The sequence below is a fragment of the Phoca vitulina genome, unplaced genomic scaffold (assembly GCF_004348235.1).
Source record: "Phoca vitulina isolate PV1807 unplaced genomic scaffold, GSC_HSeal_1.0 scaffold58, whole genome shotgun sequence".
In the NCBI taxonomy this organism is placed as follows: Eukaryota; Metazoa; Chordata; class Mammalia; order Carnivora; family Phocidae; genus Phoca; species Phoca vitulina.
This window is the reverse complement of record NW_022589761.1, coordinates 5,245,764-5,262,809: the sequence shown is the minus strand read 5'-3', so window position 1 is coordinate 5,262,809 and position 17,046 is coordinate 5,245,764. Positions and strand designations below refer to the sequence as shown.

The 17,046-nt window shown below is 41.2% G+C and overlaps 1 protein-coding gene across 7 annotated transcripts; it reads right to left on the bottom strand.

Annotated features, from left to right (window-relative positions):
* Window positions 1-4,519: 4,519 nt before the first annotated feature.
* On the bottom strand, window positions 4,520-16,242 carry LOC116623263 (zinc finger protein 181). 7 transcript variants are annotated; one of them, XM_032390282.1, is made up of 6 exons: window positions 15,882-16,240; window positions 15,211-15,273; window positions 9,685-9,805; window positions 9,333-9,431; window positions 8,125-8,198; window positions 4,520-7,905 (listed from the first exon to the last, which is right to left on the bottom strand). In XM_032390282.1, exons 2-6 carry the CDS (start codon window positions 15,217-15,219, stop codon window positions 6,712-6,714), a joined length of 1,497 nt encoding a protein of 498 aa, XP_032246173.1. In that variant the 5' UTR covers window positions 15,220-15,273; window positions 15,882-16,240; the 3' UTR covers window positions 4,520-6,711. The 7 variants fall into 7 exon arrangements, with proteins under 7 accessions (XP_032246173.1, XP_032246171.1, XP_032246167.1 ...); XM_032390280.1 differs by having other exon boundaries at window positions 4,520-8,198; window positions 9,345-9,431; window positions 15,882-16,242; XM_032390276.1 differs by having other exon boundaries at window positions 4,520-8,198; window positions 15,882-16,241.
* Between the last annotated feature and the right edge of the window lie 804 nt (window positions 16,243-17,046).

Here is a 17,046-nt window from a genome sequence, read left to right as displayed (position 1 = left end):
TGTGGTTGCCAAAAGAAACCTTAATCTTCTGAGACACAATATTGTCATGGGGCAGTTATATGGTCTTTTACTGGGTGCTCAAATCTGGCCTGTGTTCTTAAAAGATGTGTGACTATGGGAAACTTACTAGAGTTGAGTCTCAGGGTGCTGAGAATGCCACGGAGATGATTGTGACATTCACCTCATAGTCAGTGGGAGGATTAATAAAAGTAAGAAAAACACACCAAGCAACTCACATGTGCCAGGCACCCCACCGTTTGCTTTATGAATATTTTCTCTTTAATTCTCACAACCACCTGGTAAAACAGGAATTAATTTTGTGTTGATGTAGAAATCAAGGCTTGAGAGTTGAAGGGACTTCCCCAAGTTTATATAGGCATACCTCATTTTCTTGCACTTCACTCTATTGTGATTTGCATTTTTTTTTACAAACTGATGGAGGTTTGTGGCAAACTTGCATCAAACAAATCTGTTGACATCGTTTTTCCAACAGCATTTGCTTGCTTTGTGTCTCTGTCACATTTTGGTGATTCTCACAATATTTAAAACCTTTTCTTTATTATTGTATTTGTTATGGTGATCTGTGATCAGTAATCTTTGATGTCACTATTGTCATTGTCTGGGGTGCCAGGAACCGCACTCATACAATACCATGAACTTAATCAATAGTGTGTTCTGACTGCTCCACTAACCTCCTGTTCCCCCATCCCTCTCCTCTCAGGCCTCCTTATTCCCTGAGACAAAATATTGAAATGAGGCCAAGTGACAACCCTACAATGGCCTCTAGGTTTTCAAGTGAAAGGAAGAGTCACACATCTCTCAAAAGCTGGAAATGATTAAGCGCAGTGAGGAAGGCATTCAAAAGCCAAAAGAGGCTGAAAGCTAGGCCTCTTGCACCAAACAGCCAAGTTGTGAAGGCAAAGGAAAAGTTCTTGAAGAAAATGAAAAGTGCTACTCCAGTGAACACACAAATGTGTGAACACCAGCCACAACATTCCCATAAACCAAAGCCCAATCCACAGCGAGGCCCTAACTCTTCAATTCTAGGTAGGCTGAGAGAGGTGAGAAAGCTGCAGGAGAGACGCTGGAAGCTAGCAGAGGTTGATTCATGCAGTTTAAGCCATCCCTAGAACATAAAAGTACAAGGTGAAGCAGTGCTGATGTAGAAGCTGAAGCAAGTTATCCAGATCTAGATAAAATAATTAATGAAGGTGGCTACACTAAATAAATTTTCAATGTAAATGAAACACCTTCCATTGGAAAAAGATAACATCTAGGACTTTCATAGCTAGAGAGAAGCCAATGCCTGGCTTAAAGCTTCAAAGTACAAGCTGACTCTTCTTAGAGGCAAACGCAGCTGATGACTTTAAGTGGAAACCTAGTGTCCATTTACCATTCTGAAAATCCCAGGACCCTTAAGAATTATGCTAAATCTGATCTGCCTGTGTTCTATAAATGAAACAACAAAGCCTGGATGACAGCACATCTGTTTACAACATGGCTTACTGAATATTTTAGGCCCACTGTTAAGACCTACTGCTCAATGAATCATGGAACACTACATCAAAAACTAATGATGTACTGTATGGTGACTAACATAACATAAAAACAACAACAACAAAAAGACCGACCGTTCAGGAAAAAAAGATTCTTTTCCAAATATTATGGTCTAATTGACAATGCACTTGGTCACCCAAGAGCTCTGATAGAAGTGTACAATGAGATTAATGTTTTCATGCCTGCTAACACAACATCCATTTTGCAGCCCATGAATCAAGGAGTAATTTTGCCTTTCAAGTCTTATTATTTAAGAAAAACATTTTGTGGGGCTCCTGGGTGGCTCAGTCATTAAGCGTCTCCCTTCGGCTCAGGTCATGATCCCGGGGTCCTGGGATCGAGCCCCGCATCAGGCTCCCTGCTCAGTGGGGAGCCTGCTTCTCCCTCTCCCTCTGCCCCTGCTTGTGTTCTCTCTCTCGCTGTGTCTCTCTGTCAAATAAATAAATAAAATCTTTAAACAAAAAAAAAAAAAAAGAAAAACATTTTGTAAGGCTATCGCTGCCATAGATAGTGATTCCTCTGATGGAGCTGGGCAAAGTAAGTAAAAATCTTATGGAAAGAATTCATCCTTCTAGGTGCCATTCATGATTCATGATTCATGGAAAGAGGTCACACTATCAACATGAACAGGAGTTTGGAAGAAGTTAATTCCAACCCTTGTGGATGACTTTGAGGGATTCAAGACTTGATTGGAGGAAATTACTACAGATGTGGCAGAAATAGCAAGTGAACTAGAATTAGAAGTGGAGGTTGAGGATGTGACTGAATTGCTGCAATCTCATGATAAAACTGAAGGGATGAGGAGTTGCTTCTTATGGATGAGCAAAGAAAATGGTTTCTTAAAATGGAGTCTACTCCTGGTAAAGATGGTGAAGATTGTTGACATGACAGCAAAGGATTTAGAATATTACATAACTTAGTTGATAAAGCAGCAACAAAGTTTGGGAAGATTGACTCCAGTTTTGAAAGTTCGAGCTATCAAACAGCATTTCACGACAGAGAAATCATTCTTGAAAGGAAAAGTCAATTGATGCAGCAAACTTCATTGCCGTCTTATTTTAAGAAATTGCCACAGCCACCCCAACCTTCGGCAACTGCCACCCTGATCAGTCAGCAGCCATCAACGACAAACGACACCCTCCTCCACCAGCAAAAAGATTATGACTTACTGAAGCTCATATAATGTTTAGCATTTTTTAGCAATAAAGTGTTTTTCAATTAACGTATGTACTTTTTGAAAACATAATGCTATTGCATACTTAATAGGCTACAGTATAAACATAACCAAAAAATTCACTGGACTCACTTCATTGCCAAACTTGCTTTATTACAGTGGTCTGTAACCAAACCTGCAATATCTCTGAAGTATGACTGTACAGAAGGCAAGTGCCAGTCTCAATAGGCTGATTCAGCTCCAGGAATTGGGGTGAACTGGAAACATTTGTTTTAATGCTGCATATAAAACCCTTGGCTTAAAGTTCAGGTTACGTTACATAGTTTAGGTGCACAGCCAGCCACGAGGCTCCTCTGCAGCTGCTAACAATATTGTTTATCATCATAATTCTCTTCCTATTCACCTTTCATGCCAGAGCTCTTACTTTCTGTGCCTCTCAAGCCACACAGCCTCGTCTTTCTTTCATCAACGGCTTCTTCATCGGCAATTTTTCCCCCTAACACAACTGCTTAAAATCGTATTTAAAGTGTCTGACTCCCCTTTGATGCCCAGCACAGAGATAGACTCCTGGGAAGTGCTCGGTGATAAGTGCCTCGGTTCTGTCAGGATCTGTACCAGTGACTGCACAATAGGTTCTAATCACATCTGACTAACCCCAAACTAATGAAGCTACTCTCGCTTTCCAGGCATCGGTGACCTTCAGTAACACGGTCATAACCTGGCAGTGAGGACAGCTGCACTCAGCCCAGAGGACCTCGTGCTGAGAGGTGATACGGAAGGCTGTTGCTAGGCTTCTGATCTCACTGGGTGAAGCCTGACCTCTCCTCCATAGAGGGACCTGATGCCTCCTTCATTCTGCCTGTTCTCCAAAACATCTTTAGGGCACCCTTCCTCCTTCCTGCAGCCCAGGTGAGTTGTCTTACCTTCTCCTATCTGGTGCTCTTTGTGTCTCCTTGGAGTATTTGGGGAAATGGCTCAAATACCAAAGGAGGACTTGTTGGAAGGAAATGGGAGTGTCTTGTAAGAAACTCCAAAAAGTGAAACAATTAAGTAGATAAGAGAGACAGGTGATTAGGAAGACTCACTAGATAGGACAGACCAGAATGATGAAGCAGCCACGTGAAGATAATGATGATGAAATTAATAGCTAATATCCACTGAATGCTTCTGAGGTATCGGGCACTGTAAACATTTTACACCAATTAACTCATTTATCTTCATAATAATCCTGTGAGGTGTTACTATCCATTTATAGATGGTGAAGTAATTTGTCCAAAGTCATATAAAGACAGTATACATGCAACTTGGATTTATATCCAGGTAACACGACTTTTGGGCATATACTCTTCACATACACACATGCATGCACACATGCACACACACATGCACACACACACAGTTTTGAGCTCTTGAAAGGTATAAAGTGTGTCTTATTTATCTGCTCAAGAAATGGTTAACAGACATGACTATGATTCTCCATCAGTGACATTGTAACATCATGATCTTAGCCCAATCTTCCAATAAGGTAATATACTCTTACTGCTTTAAGTCATTCACTATATTTGACCCTGGCTTTCTTTTTTTTTTTTTTTTTAAAGATTTTATTTATTTACCTGAGAGAGAGAATGGGAGACAGAGAGCATGAGAGGGGGAGGATCAGAGGGAGAAGCAGACTCCCTGCTGAGCAGGGAGCCCGATGTGGGACTCGATCCAGGGACTCCAGGATCATGACCTGAGCCGAAGGCAGTTGCTCAACCAACTGAGCCACCCAGGCGCCCTGACCCTGGCTTTCTTTTCCTAGTTCAGTATCATTGTAAGATGTCATCATGTGTATGCTCATGCTTCTAATTGACAAAGTATGAATATTTGGATGAATCCTCTCATAACAAAATAACAAGGTAACATAAAACTATGTGTAGTGAAAGCAAATAAAATCTAGGGATTGAAGTACTACTTCATCTTTGTGGTACCAGTGCTTGGGAGAGCAGGGGAAGCAGAGAATGGGAGAAACAGAAAGCATGTCATTATCCTACAAGTGGATATATATAGTGGCCAGTCTACCCATAATCACAACGGTTCTTAATCCTTGTTTGATACCATTCCGTGCTTCCTTAATTAGGTCTCTCAAAGATCCTTCAACGTTCTTTAGAATCTCAAAATCTCATAAATAAAACTAAATCAAAGGAAAGATAAATCTTTTTAAAAATTCACCATACCATTCCAACCCACTATCTCTACTGAGAATTGCTATGGAATGTGCCTTCACCTCTTGGTTTTCAGTGAAGGTAGTTTATGTACTAGAGCAGAATATTTTGTCGAAAGTTGGAAACCCTATCACTCATTCCACATCAGAATTATGTCAGTGACATAACATTCCTTTTTAAAATGATTTACTTACATCAAATGCCATAGAGAATATAACCTGAAATATAAGCTGTATAAGTGCGCTTTACTTCTAAGTGTGCAGACAGTTCTAATCATTGACATGTATCACCTGCCTAGTCACAAGATAGGAAACCATGGGGCCAGTCAGACTATTCAATTTATCTAAAACTTAGACTATTTGAAGCCAGGCTCTTTACAAACCATGAGTATCTGTCGGGGTTTGGTACAGAAAATGAAAACTGTCTAAGTATTTCAAGAAGACTTATATTACAAGTAACTGTTTTCCAAAACTGGTAGGCAGGCTGGAGGAAAAGTAATGGGGACAGCTCTGGACTATTAATTTCAATGTAAGCTCTCGTAACTATGAGCCAGCATGGAGAAATGACTGCTGCTGTTAACTAGTAATGCTGCCAGCCCTAACAGCTCAGTGCCACGCACCTTGAGACTAGACACTGGATCACGGAGTCCAGATGCAGCTAACATGACAGAACAGGCTTCTGGACTCTGCCTAGAAGGACTCGCAGAGTGTATGTGCCCGCACACAGCTATGTAATTAGTGCTCCTCCTTTAGGATTCAGATTGCAAAGCACATCCACCATTAAGCCTGCTCTGATCTCTCATAGTTTGTTTCTTGGTTATGCTCTCCCTGTACTTGTAAAAATTAAAATGTGTGAAACTGACACCAAAATAATGATATTCTTAGCACAGAGATCAGGCCATTTTTCTCTAGCTTAGCTAGTCTCCCACTAAAGGCTACAGTAAGGCTTAATTCTGCAAGAGGAAAGTAGAAAATTTTGTAAGAAATATCAGTGTCACAGTGAAAGAGTTCATTATATACAAACTGATTTTATTAGAGACCAAAAACTTTATTCACACCACCTTTTACTTCTTTTGCAGCTTTAATTTTTAACTTTAAAACATTTTCTGGATCCACTGGGTGACTAAATATCTTCACATGCCCATTAGCTAAAGAAACTTTTATGTAGGACTTGAGTAAAATTGCATGCTACTGCTATAAGGCATATTCAGTTACAATCTACTCGTTTGCTCTTCTGTAGAACTGCTTACAAACAGCATCGTTGCAAAGAAAGATTTACACGTAACTCCTACAACCTTCAGGCTGTTCTAGCATTAATCTTCTGATGTCTAGCAAGATAAGAACTCCCAGTGAACAGTTTGCTACACTTCTCATATAAGCTCTCTCCAGTGTGAGTGGATATAGAATAAGGAATACACCTTAACTGAAGGACTTGCCACAATTTTTACATTCATATTGCTTCTCTCTCGTGTGTACTCAATAAGAAATTCATATTGCTTAATGTCTTTCCCATGTTACATATATAGGGTTTTTCTCCAGTGTGGACTTATGTCAATTAAGGGATTAATACTGGCTAAAGGCTTTCCCACATTTATTGCTTTCATAGGCAGTATGAAGGCAATAAATGGTCTCTCTACAGTGTGAACTGTGATGGACAGTAAGGCTTGTACCACTGCTAAAGACCTTCCCATATTTATTACATTCATAAGAATTTTTTTTCCAGTATAAATTTTCAGGGAAGATCTATGGCTAAAGTGTATTATGACAAATATTCTATTCATACAGTTTCTCTCTTGTATGATTTTTCACATGTATAATGATTCATATGGCCTAAAGGCTTTTCTACACTTATTGCACTATTGGGTTTCTCTCCATTATGTATTCTCTGATGGGCAGTAAGATTTGAGCCTTTGCTAAAAGCTTTCCCACACTCGTTACATTTATATGGCTTTTCTCCAGTATGAATTCTCTGATGTACAGTAAGGTTTGAACTACAGCTGAAGGTCTTCCCACATTTAATACATTCATAGGGCTTCTCTCCGGTATGAATTCTGTGATGTTGAAGCAGGGATGACCTATGACTGAAGGCTTTCCCACATATACTGCATTCATAAGGTTTCAATCTAGTGTGATTTCTTAAATGCATATTCAGTGATTCTGGCTGGTTGAAGGATTTCCTGCATTTTTGACATTCAAAAGGCTTTTCTTCATTATGAATACTCTGATGCTGAATAAGAAATGACAAGCTGCTAAAGACTTTCAGACATTTGTTGCATTCGAATTGTTTCTCTACAGTGTGAATTCTTTGATGTCGAGTAAGGTGTGAGCTACAGCAAAAGGCTTTTCCACATTCACTACATTCGTAAGGTTTCTCTCCGGTATGAATTTTCTGATGGTGAATGAGAGATGACCTATGAATGAAGGCCTTCTCACATATTCGACACTCATAGAGTTTTTCTTGAGTGTGAATTCTCAGATGTTCAATGAGATGTGAAACACGACTAAACGACTTTCCACAGTTCATACATTCATATGGTTTCTCTCCAGTGTGAGTACTCTGATGATTAGTAAGTGAGGACACATGGCTAAAGGCCTTCCCACATTCAATACATTTGTAAGGTTTCTCTCCACTGTGACTTATCTGATGTCGAGTTAGGGATGAGCCATGGCTAAAAGTCTTCCCACATTCATGACATTCATATGGTTTCTCTCCTGTATGAATTCTCCAATGGCGATTAAGGATTGATTGTTTGCCAAAGGCTTTCCCACATTCATTGCATGTATAGACTTTCTCTCTATTATAAGTCTGATTAAGGGTAAGAGATTTGCTCTGGCTGAAGGCTGCCACACTTTCTTTAGAATTCAAAAGTTTCTTTCCACCATTGATCTCCTCATTTTTTATAACAGACTTTTTTGGTAAGCTCTTCTTAAATATATCATGTTTATGTGATTTCCCTTCAGCAGAAATTCTCTGTGGTTCAGAAAGAATAGACTTTAAATAGAAGATGCTTCTAAATGTATTGTATTTGTAAACATTTTCCCCAGTGGGGCTTTCTCTAAAGGTGAGGGTCACCGGTCTGAAATGTTCTACCTGATTTTCATGCTTCCCCTCCAACTTCTCTATATATTCCCAGTCCTTGTTAAAATTTGAAAATTCATGACTTTGTTTTATAATTTTTTCTATTATTACCGTTTGGGGTGAATCTTCGTCATAAATATCCTCCTTCGTTAATAATTTCTTGTTTCCCCATCTTGATTCCCAATCTGAAATATATCAAGAAAGCAAAACACTGCTTTTTCTGTACTTCTTGAAAAGAAACTTCTATGGTAAGAATAAGAGATAAGAAACAGAGCACATCTCCACCCCCAGAAAGCACATGACTGAATTCTCATTTATTCAATAATTTCTGAACAAAGTTCAAATGGAGCAGAGAATAGAGACAGCTCACAAAGATGGGTACAGGGTGTAATAAGGGAAATGAGTTAAAAACAGGCAATCAGTATGTGGACTAAAAGTGAAATTATCAGGAAAAAACGCACAAAGTCTTCTGGATTCCAAGCCAACATTCTATTCTATACCTACATTTATGTGGAAGACCACATTTTGTCTCACAGCCTTGGTTCTCCAACTTTCAATTAATCTCAATTTGCTGTCAGATTAGCATGCTTAAAATGCACAATTTATAGTAGTACATTAAAAAGTTAACAATGAACAAAATATTCTTTATCACTCAGAAAGAATTAGGCTTTGTTTGTTGAAGATCTGTGTGAAATCATAGAAAATATTGTTCCTAGAAACCTTTTTATACATTCTTTACTTCCTCTAACTCTTATGTTCACATTTGACCTCTGAAGCTCAGCCTTAGGGGAAAAGAGATTTCCCATCTGACAGCCTTTCTTCACCTAAAATGATTGGTATATTTTTCCTTAGGTAGTCTTAAAGAGAACAATTTGCTTTATTTTGTTTCAAATAAAACAACAATTTGAACTATTATGATCACAAAATCTTCACTTTTGATTAGATAGCATAATACAAAAAGATAATAATTTGGGATGGAGGAATGGCCATTTTAAAATCTAAGCTAAGGTTTCAGATAATCATTAGCCCACATACCACTAACTTATACTCAAAGATGGGATGGAGTTGTAAAGTGCTTTTATATAATACAATATTATTGTTAAAGGCGAGGGTTGACTCTTTTGTTTTATTTTGACATGGCATGTCCTGAAATAAATATCAATTCAATATGGAAAAAAAAAAATCTAAGCTAAGGATCCCTCAATTTGTTACATTTGGGATCTCTGAAGACAGTATCCCTAAAATATCCTAAAATGCCTCCATCCTTTCTACAAGCATGTTTAACAAAGACCTCTTGTGCCTGATTCTGCATGACTTACCTGGAAACATACCTTTTGACAGTTTTTTCTCCACCATCCAAGGTTCTTTCCCATCCTCCAGTAAGCTGATCACATATGGCTTAGGTATGGAAAGACCTGCTTACAGGAAAAATATAAACCTGTTTAAACTACGGTTCTCATGGAGGAGAGGCCACCATCATAAAAGGAACCAAAGGCAGTTCTGAAGGATGGTCACTGAAATGGGAAAATAAGCTTCAGGAAGGGCACAATAGAGCTCTACACATCCTTGGGAACATGGAACAAAATTCCAGCCATTTACTCAGGAGAATCTCCAGCAATTCTGAGTAACAGAAGATCTCCCTCTTTGGGGTGAAGAGGGAGATATGCTTACCTAGAGAAACCAGGTTCTCATAATTCTGGACCATCACATCCTTGTATAAATTCCTCTGAGCAGAATCCAGCCATCCCCACTCTTCATGAGAGAAGTCTATGGCCACATCACTAAATGTCACCTGAAATAGCAAACATATTTAGGCTCAGTCACAGTCAAGGCCACTTCTGTCACTGGTTAAGGGGTAAAACTGCCCTGGCTGTAGAAGAAAGGGAACAAGATTCAGTAGTTGTGGCAATGACCAGGAATCTGATCTAAGTTAAGTAGTAATTGGATAATTATGTGTTTGGCATTGTTTTACAACAAGGGTAAGAGACTAATATAAGAGCTTTGCTTCAGAAAAGTTAATTCTGTCAAAGGCAATCTGCATTCAACATTTGACAGCATATAGTCAAGTGCTTAGTTGTGTTTTTTATAGTTTACATGATAGGTAAATAAAAAAACGATGATCCACTAAGGTTCAAAAAAATGATCCAGTAAGTTCAGAAAAAGACATCTTGAAAGACAGACGTATACATAACTAATTTATAAACAAAACCCATTTATGGTATATAATTAAACCCTGTATTGATAATCTATAATTAAAATAATTTGACACCCCTGGGCAAGAAGACTGAAGAATAGTTTCATGCCATCGGCAGTCCCTGAATTGGACCTTAAATAAGGGCAAAGAATTAGAGGACACAGTTCAAGGAAAATATTCTAAGGAAACAGTATTCATTCATGGTATTATTTAAAATATCAAAACTTTAGAAAAAGCTCAAATGTTCAGTAATAGTTTGTTAGTCAAATTATAATACATGCAAAAAATGTATGCATTTAAAATGGCATTCTTATTACTTTCAATGGTGAAAGAGACCTTGTTTGGCTGTGACAAATTTTTCATTCCAAGGGTGGTTGATTCAATAGTCTATTATTTTATTTGGATATTTTGCATGTATCTTCATTAGTGATACTGGTCTTTGGTTTTAAAGAGGTAATTTACCTTCGTGAGGTGTTGGGAAAATAGTTAAAAAATCAAATCTGCCAAGCAGAAAATCCTCTCCACAATGTAGAAAAGAGAACAGTCTTACTACTGAATAAGCATCACAGCAGACTGTAACACACTTCATAGGCAATCACTAATGAGACTGCAAGGACAGAAAGAAATCTCACCCTTTTACAAAGCCAGGCATGTATAATCTATAACACAGACGTTTTCAAAGAAATAATTTGTCCTCAAGTAAGAGGACTTGGCAGCATCATTTGCAACATACAGTTCATCCTAAATTCACCTGGTAATTGGAGTGGCCAACTGTGTTAATTGCTTTTACTCCAAGAAAAATAAAACTTCTCCTATCTTTATGACAAGCAGATAGTTAGAACTTGGAGCCAGGAGCCTAGGCTAAACTCTAACACAGACTGGGAGATAGAGGTGCATCGTCCTTCAGGTTTTCATTTCAAAGAGATGGCTGCAAGGCCTTAAGAAAGACTTGACTGCCCTGAAAAATGGGCAGACGCTTATTTAGCTTTGAAAAAGATTCACAAGCACCTCAAAGGGAGAGGGAAAGGATTTACAATTACAGGTTTTTCTCAAAGGAAATACTCTAAAAAAAGGGAGGAGGGGAGGATCTCTTTCCCTTTTGGCACCAGGGAAAACTCCTTTTTCCATTTGTATTTATTCTTACCCAGGTATTAGGGTTAGCTTTATCATATGAATCAAAAAGTTTCCCATCTTTTCCTACTTTCCACAATGGTTTTAAATGATTGGCTTTTACAAACCCAACTTGATAAACCAAATTTAAAAATCAATACTAGGGGCGCCTGGGTGGCTCAGTCAGTTAAGCATCCAACTCTTGATTGTGGTTCAGGTCATGATCACAGGGTGGTGAGACTGAGCCCCATGTCAGGCTCTGCGCTTAGCGGGGAGTCTGCTTAGGATTCTTCCTCTGTCTCCCTTTGCCCCTTCCCCCCACACATGCACACTCTCTCTCTCTCTGTAAAATAAATGCATAAATCTTTTAAAAAATCAATACTAAATTAATGCACAAGATAATTTTTTTTTTTTAAGATTTATTTATTTATTCATGAGAGACAGAGAGAGAGAGGCAGAGGGAGAAGCAGGCTTCCAAGGAGCAGGGAGCCCGATATGGGGCTCGATCCCAGGACCCTGGGATCATGACCTGAGCCGAAGGCAGACGCTTAACCACCTGAGCCACGCAGGCGCCCCACAAGATAATGTTTTATTCCACCAATGCAAAGAGGTTTCATATTTTAAGTTTTGAACACATATTCATGAACGTCATTATATTAAGTCTAAAAAAGAAAACTCACATAATCTCATTACTAGATACCCTTTGTTCTTTATTTAGGTCAGAGTTTCTCAACCTTGGCATAATTGACATTTTAAGCTAGATAACTGTTGTGGGAGCTGTCCTGTACATTGTATAATATTTAGTTAGTAGCATCCCTAGCCTCTACCCATTAGATACTAGTAGCAATTCCCCGCTGCCCCCCTGGAATTATTCTTAGAAAATGTATTGTAAACCCTAAGGGGTAATTGTGGAAGCAGCTGAAGCATCAGCAGCATTCCTGTTCTTGGGCTATTGAACGTAATAGTCTGCTTTGAACGGGATCCCATGATCCCCTGGGTCATTCTTAGAACATGTATTGTAAGCCCTAAGGGGTGACTATGGAAGCAGCTGAAACGTCAGCAACGTTCCTGGTCTCAGGCTATTGAACGGAATGGCCTGGTATGAACAGGATCCCATGATCCCCTGGGGCAGGGCATACGTTTAGAGCTTTGGAAGAATATAACTCTCAGTCCCCCTTCCTGCACCTGGCGACTGCTGGCAGAAACCTCTCTCTCCTCCCTTATCCCATGACTGCCTCCCTGAGTGCTGGTGCGTAGGGGAGGATGCAAACCTGCTTTATGGCTTCAAGATAGTTGCCATCCCTTTACTCCTTTCCCACCCTTTGATGCATCTGTCCTTGCTTTTCTGATAAAAAATAAAATAAAGGTTATGCGCAGAATTTAGCTGCTGCTCTCTCCCTTGTAGAGGCAGTCCTGCACAGCAGCTCAGATCAGTGTCTGAGAACTTTATTTCAGTGCATGACGACACCCCTCAGATTGTGACAACCAAAAATATCTCCAGACATTATCAAATGCCCCCTATGGGTAGGGCTAAGGGGGACAAATTCATCCCTGTTTGAGAACCACCACTTTAGAAAATGTTTGCAGTTCCCTGAAAGACTCTCTTAGCCCTACCTACCTATGCTCAAGGTACTCCCTCAGTTTGGTGTAACTTCACTTCTATCTCTGCCTCCCTGGTACCATGGGCCACCAAAGCCAGTTTCAGCCTTGCTTCCCCAGGGATGCTTCAACTCTCTCTTCCCCCTTCAACTGCCTGGGCAGCCTAGGATGTTCATTCATCTTTGTGCCCAGAAGAACTTAGGATATTTGTTCCAGCACGTATGTTAATTTCTTACGCTTTCTTGCTTTTCTACCAGCTCTGTACTGCTCAATACAGCCACTAGCCAAATTTGGCTATATAAGTTTAAATTAATAAAAAAAATTTTTTAAAGATTTTATTATTTATTTGAGAGAGAGAGCTAGAAAGAGCACAAGTGGGGTGAAGGGCAGAGGGAGAAGGAGACTCCCCGCTGAGCAGGGAGCCCGATGCGGAACTCGATCCTGGGACTTCAGGATCATGACCTGAGCTGAAGGCAGACGCTTAACCGACTGAGCCACCCAGGCACCCTCAATTAATAAAAATTAAAAATTAAATAAAATTTAAAGTTCAGTTCCTGGGTCACTTTAGTCATAGTTCAAGTACAATAGTCATATAGGGTTGGTGGCTACCATATTGGACAGTACACATAAAGAACATTTCCACCACTGTGGAAAGTTCTCTTAGTATTGCACTAGATCACAAAGTCCTACATGTCAGTGTACACTCAAACCCACGTTAACCCAAACCAGTCGGTTAAGCATCACTCCTGATTTTGGCTCAGATCATGATCTCAGAGTCCTGGGATTGAGCCCCAAGTCAGGCTCCATGCTCGGCAGGAAGTCTGCTGGAGATTCTCTCTCCCCCTCCCCCCGACTCTTGCTCACCCGCTTGCTCTCTCTCTCTAAATTAAATAAATAAATCTTTTTAAAAAATGAATCAATGAATGATTGGCAACTAGTTTACTTTAGCTTTTACTTTTAAAAAAATAGTTTTTCAGGGCGCCTGGTGGCTCAGTCGGTTAAGCGTCTGCCTTAGGCTCAGGTCGTGATCCCAGATCCTGGGATCCAGCCCTGCGTGGGGCTCCCTGCTCAGTGTGGAGCCTGCTTCTCCCTCTCCCTCTGCTTATACTCTCTCTCTGTCAAATAAATAAATAAAATCTTTAAAAAAAAAAAGTTTTTCTATTTTAGTTATCTAATATTCCCAAGAAACCAGACTCTGCCCAACATCACATATGCCACTAATAACTTCCATGCAGGCTTCACCTTCCACCCCATGATTCTACCCTACCATTTTTTAAAGTTTATTCACTCAACAATTATTTACTAAGCCTCTGTTTTGTACCAGATACCACTCTAGGTACTGAAAACAATCAACAAAGAAGGGAAAAAAAATCCCTCCCAGAGGGATGAGACAAACAATAAGCCTATGCATTTAGTAAGCAAATAATGTATTATCTAGTGAGTGATAATCACTATGGAAAACAACCAAGCAGTGAGGAGAAGAAGTGATTGTTAGAAAAGCTGACTGCAGGTGTTCAGGGAAGCTTTACTGAGAAAGTAATCACTGAGCAGAGATATGAAGGAGGTAAGAATGCAAGTCTGTACATTTCTGGGGAAAGAAGATTCCAAGCAGATGGTACAGCAATTTCCAAGGCCTGGAAGCAGTAGCCAGTGGCTAGAGCTCACAACAAACAAGGAGACAGAGGTAAGATGAGATCAGAGAGGTAAAAGCCTAATTGCACAAAGCTTTTTAAGTCACTGTAGAACTGTGACATCTGAGTTAGGGCCACTGAAGAGTTTTAAGGTGAGCAATGACAGGATGGTGGCAGTGGTGGTGGTTGTGATGGTGTAACCGTTGGTCAGATTCTGTAGATATGTATGTATGTATTTTAGATCCAACCAGAGTGTCTGAATATAAGTTATAAGAGAAAGGAAAGAATCAAAGATGACTCCAAACATCTCTCGACTTGAACAACTGAAAGGACTGATATATCATTAACTGAGACCACATAATAGTACTCTGACAACCATAAAGCAAATAACCCAAAATCCCAAACTTGAATTTTGAATTGTAATTTAAAAAAAAAAAGTTTTGCTCATGACTCAAGCAGAAAAATGGTAGAGAAGAGGAGCACTGAGAGAAGATAGTACTTTGGAGGTCTTCTGTGGGCTCCATCCTTTGCTACAGTGAAATGAATCATAGATCCGGTCCCTAAAAGGACTTTGTTAGGCAGGAACTGGTAGGAGAAGCAAAGCAAACACTCAAGAGTTCTGCTAAGGTGGTTCAGGAAGATCTGGGGAGATTACCGACTTACCTGGAACATGACTTGTCAACACAGTCCTCTTTCCAGCCTCCTGTCTTAAAGAGTAGGAGTGTCCTGAGAAGGCAGATCAAGAACACAAAAAAGGAGCCATGAAAAATGAGGCTTATCTTGCAGCGCTGTGACACATCCGCAAGTAAACACTGGGAATCACTTTCTAGGGCTCCATTCTCTCCCTAAACTAGCAGAGTGTTCCTTGGCACGAGGTAACCATTCACCAGGTGCCAGAGGCTTGTAAACCAACTACTACATATTTTTGAGACAGACTTACAAAACAACAGTAATAACGTTAAGAGCTCATTCAATCTTCACAACTATGCATGATTGACATTCACATTATTCCACATTTCTTTTCTAAACGATGAGATTCAGCGATACTGAACCAATTTGTTGAAGGCTGCACAAATGGAAAGCGTCACTTTCACGACTGGATTGCCTAAAAACCACTGCGGATGGCGTTTTCTCTCAGGGCGTACGCTGCACAATCACTCGCCCATTTCCTTCTCGCAACAACTCAATGAGGTAAACGACACCCCTTTTACAGAGCAGACAGGCCCAGGAAGCTAAGACCCCGCCGGGGCTCACACCGCGGTGTAGACTCGGCACCAGCGAGGCTGTGGCGGCCGTGCCCGGCGCCCGGCCACCCTGCCGGGACCCACACTTGCCTGAGTCCCGGCGGGCCCTCCCTGACCCTGAAGCCGGGGCCCGGGAATCCAGAGGCCGCACCTCCGCGCACTTGACCCGCGGAGAGCGGACCACGGCCGCCGCCGTCGAAAGAACTGCACTACACAAGGAGAATTCCGCCGCCTGCTTGAGATTTCCGCGAGGCGGACCGAGGAGAGAGCGCACACCGGAACAGCATTTCCCAGCTTCCTCCGCGTCAGCGACCAGTCACCTGTGCCTCGCACGTCGCCGCGTAAAACCACACTTCCCAGAAGGCTGCGCGTTCGCGCGCTCTTTGAGCGCCTGGCGAGAAAAAACGGCTGAGCTCCCTGAGGAACGCCACCGCCTGCAGCCTTCATCGCAGAGCTGCTCAGCTAGGACGCGCACGCGAAGTGTCGAAAGGACAACGGGACCGCCCTCTGTGTGCTTCTTAAGTACAATGGCGTCCGAAGCAAGAAACTACACTTCCCAGAAAACGATGCGGCCGCGAAAGGTCTTCCGGGTCGCGGGTCCGCTCGCGCGTCCGCCCTCCTGCCGGGACGTGGGCCGTCCGTGCTGGTGCCGGCGGAGAGCTGGCGTCTGTCAGCGCTCGGGCCAGCTCGTGTGGGCCTTGAGTGTTTGGCGCCCGCTTGCCCAGGACTGTGGTTCCTAAAATGCCCGTTGTCGGCGGACAGACAACACTTCTCGGGAATTGGTGCGGTCGCGTCACGGCTCTGACTGCCGCTGTCGTGTGTACAGGTCAAGGAAGGACTCAGAAACGGCGGCCTCAGGTGCGCGCTTTAAGGAAAAAGGCCTTCACTCCTGTAACCCGTAGAGCCTGACCCACTTCTTTCCCCAGAAGCGCTGTCCTTGCCCCCCAACCCTCACCCAAACGCCCGCTGGACGTAGATGTACCTAGGCCAAAGCACTCTACTGCGGCTGTATATGTGGGTTGTTTCCTTTTTTTTTTTTTTTAATTTAATATTACTTATAATTGTTCATTTTATTTTTTATTTTTGGATTTTATTTGTTAGAGAGCACAAGCAGGGGGGAGCGGCAGGCAGAGGGAGAAGCAGGCTTCCCGCTGAGCAAGGACCCTGGGATCTTGACCTGAGCGGAAAGGACATGCTTAACCCACTGAGCTTCCCAGGCGTCCCTGTTCATTTCATTTTAATTATGCTTATTTTT

What these genes read in the sequence shown, in the direction of transcription:
- LOC116623263 (XM_032390276.1), bottom strand. An exon ending in TGAGAACCTGGTTTCTCTAG is followed by an intron (nt 9,432 to 9,684) that starts GTAAGCATATCT and finishes TTTTCCTGTAAG; the next exon opens with CAGGTCTTTCCATACCTAAG. An exon ending in GTCAAAAGGTATGTTTCCAG is followed by an intron (nt 8,199 to 9,332) that starts GTAAGTCATGCA and finishes GATATATTTCAG; the next exon opens with ATTGGGAATCAAGATGGGGA.